At 51.4% G+C, this 6,688-nt stretch overlaps 1 protein-coding gene across 1 annotated transcript; it reads right to left on the bottom strand.

Annotated features, from left to right (window-relative positions):
- Window positions 1-4,048: 4,048 nt before the first annotated feature.
- Window positions 4,049-5,831, bottom strand: LOC136105167 (olfactory receptor 14J1-like). The gene is made up of 2 exons (XM_065844770.2): window positions 4,816-5,831; window positions 4,049-4,118 (listed from the first exon to the last, which is right to left on the bottom strand). The coding sequence occupies exons 1-2, from the start codon at window positions 5,829-5,831 to the stop codon at window positions 4,049-4,051; spliced, it is 1,086 nt and encodes a 361-aa protein (XP_065700842.2).
- Window positions 5,832-6,688: the final 857 nt, after the last annotated feature.

Genomic DNA, 6,688 nt, shown 5'->3' with positions numbered 1-6,688 from the left:
CCATGGGTCACTTGTGGGGCACTATGGGGCAGTGCGGAGACGCTATGGGACACTTATGGGTCTCTGTGAGGCACTGATGGGGCCCGATGGGTCACCTATGCGGCACTGATGGGGCCCTATGGGTCACCTATGGGTCTCTATGGGGCACTGATGGGGCTCTCTGGGGCACTTATGGGTCTCTATGGGGCACTGATGGGGCTCTATGGGTCACTTATGGGGCACTACGGATCACTTATGGGGCTCTATGGGGCACTCTATGTCTCCCCCAGCCCACTGGAGAACCCCAACACCCTTCTGTTCATCCACACGCATGACTCCATAGTCCCTCCCGAACTCCTGGGTCCCTCCCCGAACTCCTGGGTCCCTTGGGGCACTCCTGGGTCCCTCCTGAACTCCTGAGTCCCTTGGGGCACTCCTTGGTCCATTCCGAAATCCTGGGTCCCTCCCCGAACTTCTGGGTCCCTTGGTGGACTCCTGGGTCCCTCCCGAACTCCTGGGTCCCTCCTGAACTCCGGGACAACCCCCCCAAACAATCAATTATTGGGGTCACTGTCGCTTTAAGAGCCGGGAGGGGGCGGGGCCTCGAGGAGGGGGCGGAGTCACGCTCTTTATAGCTCAGCCAATCAGCGGCCGGTGGGCGGGGCGCCCTCAGGCCAAGCCCCGGACGCCTGGGTCCCCTCTGGGGGTCGATGGGTAAATTACCCCCACCCCACCAATTAGCGGCTCCCGCTCTTTAGGAATTGCGCTTATTGGTTACTACGTTAATTAAGCGTTGGCCCTTAACGAGCCACGGGGTTCATTAATGAACAGATTCCCCCACTCATTAATTCAGCCCTTAACGAGCGGCTCTTCTCTAGGTGATCATTAATTGTGTTCCTTAACGAGCTGCTTCTCCAGATGTTCATTAATTGCTTTCCGACCTCATTAACCTCAATCCAGCTCCTCAATCAGCCCCATCCCCTCATTAGCGCTAATTAGCTCATTAACGACCTCCGGCTCCGTGACGGCCAAGATGGCGCCGTTCGGAAGCACTCGGGTGTCCTCGCACGCTCTTCGGTGCCGTTCGGAAGCGCTCGGGTGTCCCCGCCAGCTCTTCGGCGCCGTTCGGAAGCGCTCGGGTGTCTCCGCCTCCTCTTCGGCGCCGTTCGGAAGCGCTCGGGTGTCTCCGCCCGTCTTTGATGCCGTTCGGAAGCGCTCGGCTCTCCCCGCCTCCTCTTCGGCTCGCCCCGGCAACGCTCGGGTGGAGCCGCCCCTGCTCGTTACCCTTCGGCTCTTTCCGCCGCCTTCGGCTCTTTCCGTACGCGCTTCGTCTCTCTTCGCGCTGCGCCTTCGGCTCTTTCCGTCCTTACTTCGGCTCTTTCCGTCCCCGTTTCGCTGTCCCGAAGCCCACGGCCAGTTCCCTGGGGGGATCTCTAGGGTGTCTATGGGGCAGCCTGGGGGTTTTGGGGTGCTAACGTGCTGCAGCCGCGCTCTCGGTGTTTCCTGCAGGGGTGGGGATGGGTTTTGTCCGAGCGCCGGATCCCAAAAGCCGGGGTGCGGGAACCCCAGTGATAGTAATCGACCTTACAAAATGGAGTAACATGTGGACATTGAGTATTGTACAACAATACCAATATAGTGAAGCATTTCCATGGTGTGTACGGTGGTCCAATGTAACAGGAGGAACAACAGTACCATGGTGGAATTGTTCACGAGTAATAACTTGTCAGACAGATATGAGGGAGATACCTATATCCATCTTTAAGGTTGCAGTAATTGCAGGTTGCATTTGTCAGAAACAATTGGATCCAAAGGAAAGAACCAAGGTAGGTATCGATGGAGATAGAATCGATTGTAGAGGCGTTATAAGTAGTGTAGGACATCTAGTTTGGGCCTTAAGTGATGAGACCTGGACAACGCATTTACCAATAGCAGGACCAGTAAGGGAAATTACTTTGGGACTGCCAACCCTATGTCCTATTTGGAAAAAGTCTCCCTTGAAAAATGGGCAAGAACTTCTACATGTTAGGCACAAACGAGAAATAGATGAAGATGATGTGTGGCATGAACCATCAAGCAGCATTAAATTCGGCTGGGCACTAGAATCTTTCTTTGCACCAACTGCGGCCTACAGAAACAGAGAAATGATTGATAAATTGATCGGGCAAATGGATCGATTGGCCAGAATAACTAAAAAAGGTTTTCGGGAACTTAATATACAATTACAGGCTACGACTAAAATGACCTTGCAGAATAGAATGGCACTCGACATAATGCTATTGAAAGAAAATGGTGTCTGTGGATATTTGAAAGACAGAATTGATCATTGCTGCATCCATATTCCAAATGTAACTTTGGAGGTCGAGAAGGACATTTCTCAACTGACCCAAACAGAGATGGAGCTGCAAAAGGAAAAACAGGATGCAGAACAGAGCTGGATAGGAGCTCTGTTGGATTCATTTGGTTTAAATTTAGGAGGATGGGTACATTCATTACTAGAAAGCTTAGTTGTACTTACAATTGTGATTATATTTCTTTGTTTATTATATGTAGGTATTAAACGCATGATTAGTCAAACAGATGCTAAGAATATTCACATTTTCACTGTTCTGAGTAGGAATTATGCTAATCCTGTATTTGACAGCCGTCCAGCTAGCCCTCCAGCTTATGAACTGTCACATTTGTCAAATCACCAATCAAATCAATAATCGAAGAAGATGATTAAAGTGAGAATCCATTGTCTAAAGAAAAGGATTCTCAAAGGGGGGAAGATGATAGCAAATGATAGTAATCAACCTCACAAGATGTTTCCTTCCATGTTCTCTTATGGAACAGAACACTATGGGCCTATGCTGCTGGATCTGTTACAGTTAGGACAGCATGGGCCTCTTGCTGCTGGATCTGTTACAGTTGGTTTAATATGAGGATAGCAACCAGCCCTGTAGCCATAGAACTCTTGTAATCAGTAACCAAACTCTGTTCTTAAAGCTGACATAGATTTATGGTATATTCTTATAAGGCAGGTAACTGTAACCGAGCCTTATTCTTAAGGTGGACATAGTTTTACGATATATTCTTTAAAGATGTAGAAAATAACCGATAATTGCAGCATCTTTTAGATAGAAAGGTTGTGTTAGAATAGGTGTGGAATATGCTAATGGTTGTCAAGGGTGAAATGAATATGTATGTGACCAACTAGTATAATAAGGTATGGTCTGAATCAGCTGTTTGAAGCCAGCTTTGGGTGCGAACCCCTGGTTTCCCAGCGCTGAAATAAAGCACCGCATAGAACTACGTCCGTGGTTATGTGTCCTGATTGCTAACACCGTCATCAGTCTCAAAACTGGGCAGCAGGTGGGTCCGGGTGGTGGAGCTGTATCGGGTCTCCAGGGAGGTCACACTGACCTCAGTTCAAGGAAGCACATCCCAGTGCTGCATTCAGGTGGTTTCTTGGGGAAGTCACTTTCAACATGAAGTGACCTTGATACATCATCCCACAGGCCTCCACGGCCCCCACACGAATAGCTGATGGCATTTGTGCTCATTTGGGTTCATTTCTCCCCACACAGGATGTGGATGCTCACACGTCCCCTCAGTGCACACCTGGACTTCTGACCTAGATATCTGGTGTCCTTCCATGGGGCGAAGAACAAGCTCTCTGAGCTGTGGTGAGAGCACAATGATCAAAATGGTGGCTGCAAGAGGCAACAGCCCCAGGCTGGCACCTGGTAGCATGACAGACTGTTTCCAGGTCTCTCTTGCACACACACTGTGTCCTGCTCTTCACCTGGGACATCCCATCTCCCACAGAGCCTTTGCCCAAGGAGAGCACACCTGCACTGGCCTGGCTGCCATTCCTGCCCCCTGTCCCCACACTTCCCACAGCCCCGAGCTGGGGGTTTTGCTCTGTAGATCAAGTGGGCTGTGGTGCCCGGGCTCTGGTGACTCTGCGGGGCCATACTGGTCAGGCGGGGAGGCAGCCCCAGCTGACGGTGGTCACTGCCACTAACAACCTCCCACACAAACTCTTGGGTGGCCATGGAGGGTGCTCAGAGGGACCCTGCCTTATTCACCATCTGTGTGGGTGCTGGCCACCAACAGGCAACACCTGAACAACCAGCCTGAAGACCCTCAACAGCCACACTGGGACCCTGATCCCATCACACTGAGTCCACAGAGAAACAAGCAAAGCAACGAGCATCTTCAGAGTCTATTCCTTAGGCATGTTCTTTGAAACAGCTCTCAAAGATCTATAACCTTCAGGCACTGTACTAAGGAGATCCCCTTGCTGATGGAGATGCTGTTCTGAGGCCAGCTCTGTCACAGCAGTGCCCATTGCCTGTCCTGGTCACAGCACTGACACACAGCAGGACGGTGACCAAGCCTTGGGAGCGCTCAGGCCTTGCACCAACACAAGGGCTGAGAAGGAGAGTGTGGGAGTGGAAAGAGAAGGATTCTGGAAAGAACAAGGCTGGTGCTGCCTGGCAGAGCTGCTCTGCTGGGACTGTTTGCTCCATCTTTCCACAGAGAGGAAAGATCTCAGACAAACATTTCAATGCAGGGACATTTATTTTGATTAAATACACAGAGAGCAAGACTTCTCATTTACAAGGTCTATGACTTGAACTATAAATGTGGACAGAGAATTAGAAGTGGGATGATTAATGACATCTCTTTGTGGGCAATATTGTCATAGTTTAAAAAGCAAACCAATCAATCCGTCCCCCAACTCCAAACAATCATCTACAACTACAAACTATAAAAAAGACAGGTAGGATCTGTCATGAGTTTTATCATAAGTGATATGCAGAAGATGGAATGTTTAATGCCTTTGAAGAGAATCCAGTGATCAGTTTCTTCAGGGCATCCTTGAGCTCCTGGTTCCTCATGCTGTAGATGAGGGGGTTCACTGCTGGAGGCGTCAACGAGTACAGAACAGACACCACCAGATCCAGGGATGGGGAGGAGATGGAGGGGGGCTTCAGATAGGCAAACATGGCAGTGCTGAGAAACAGGGAGACCACGGCCAGGTGAGGGAGGCAGGTGGAAAAGGCTTTGTGCCGTCCCTGCTCAGAGGGGATCCTCAGCACGGCCCTCAAGATCTGCACATAGGACAGCACAATAAACACAAAACACACGAATGCTACGAAGAGACCTATCACAATAAGTCCAAGTTCCCTAAGGTAGGAGTATAAGCAGGAGAGCTTGAGGATCTGGGGGATTTCACAGAAGAACTGGCCCAGGGCATTGCCCTTGCACAGTGGCAGTGAAAATGTATTGGCCGTGTGCAGCAGGGCACTGAGAAACCCAGTGGCCCAGGCAGCTGCTGCCATGTGGACACAAGCTCTGCTGCCCAGGAGGGTCCCGTAGTGCAGGGGTTTGCAGATGGCAACGTAGCGGTCGTAGGACATGACAGTGAGAAGATAAAACTCCGCTGAAGCTAAAAAGACAAACAGAAAGAGTTGTGCAGCACACCCTGCATAGGAAATGGCCCTGGTGTCCCATAGAGAGTTGGCCATGGACTTGGGGAGAGTGGCGGAGATGGAGCCGAGGTCAAGGAGGGCGAGGTTGAGCAGGAAGAAGTTCATGGGGGTGTGGAGATGCTGGTCCCAGGCTATGGTGGTGATGATGAGGCCGTTGCCCAGGAGGGCAGCCAGGTAGATGCCCAGGAAGAGCCAGAAGTGCAAGAGCTGCAGCTCCCGCGTGTCTGTGAACGCCAGGAGGAGGAACTGGGTGATGGAGCTGCTGTTGGACATTTGCTGCCTGTGGGTATGAGGACCTGTGCAAGGAGGAAAAGACTGTGACAAGTTAGGGGAGGCTTCTCTGAAGAAAATAAATGGGCTGTTTCTCATGGAAAACCCCCTCCACAATGGAGGGATGTTTCTGCTCATTCTCTCTTTCTACCAAGTGAGAAAAACAGTTCATCACAGTTTAAAATGCAGTTGGGCATGCAGTTTCCATGAACACAGCTCTGGGGCAAAACCGCCTGAGTTGGTGTCAGAACAAAAGCTGACCCACACTCCCACCCCAACCCCACAGAGCAAGAGCACCACGGACACGTGGAGAAACAGGGAAGGACACTGGAGTGCTACCAGAAAATAAAGCAAGGACAGAAAGGCAGACGGGCATGATGTGGAACCTTCTCCATACCTGGCTGTGCTGCTGCCACTCACGAAATGACACTGTACAGCAGGTACTTTTAGCACCTTTTTTGTGTAGCACGTTCCAGGAACCCTTCACCTGGAGGTCCAGCTGCCCTGGGGTGCAGGGACCCTGCTCTGCAGGACAGCCCTGGGCACCACTGGGTGCACAACTTGCTTCTCAGATTTTTGAATTTGCTGAAAAAGATCCCCGTCCTTACAGATGCCACCAGCTGTACCTGTGCCAGTTTTAGGAGATGCCTCCAGGAGCTACAGTTGCATTGCCCTGCACCCAGAGACTTACCATGGCAAGGGCTGCAAAGGTTTCTCCTCCAGTGAGCTCTCAGTCATCCTCCCAGTCCTGACCACCTTTAATCTCTCTCTGCCTTGCTCGTCTCCCTGAGATCCCCAGGCAGAGCCCTGAGCCCTGCTGCGCTGTGCAGAGGAGCTGCTCCTGGGCAGAGCTGTCTCTCTGCAGCGCTGCTGCTTGCCAGGAGCTCCCTCTGTCCCAGGAGCCCAGCCCAGCTCAGCAGCACAGGAGCAGCCCAAGGCGCTTTAATGACCCCTCT

The sequence above is a fragment of the Patagioenas fasciata genome, chromosome 9 (assembly GCF_037038585.1).
Source record: "Patagioenas fasciata isolate bPatFas1 chromosome 9, bPatFas1.hap1, whole genome shotgun sequence".
In the NCBI taxonomy this organism is placed as follows: domain Eukaryota; kingdom Metazoa; phylum Chordata; class Aves; order Columbiformes; family Columbidae; genus Patagioenas; species Patagioenas fasciata.
This window is presented reverse-complemented; position numbering and strand designations above follow the sequence as displayed.

Excerpts from the sequence above, each read along its gene's own strand:
- LOC136105167 (XM_065844770.2), bottom strand. The coding sequence starts at position 5,831 with ATGAGAAACAGCCCATTTATTTTCTTCAGAGAAGCCTCCCCTAACTTG. Across the intron at positions 4,119-4,815 it reads AAACTGATCACTGGATTCTC|GCTGTTGAGGGTCTTCAGGC; the intron begins TTCAAAGGCATT and ends GGTCCCAGTGTG.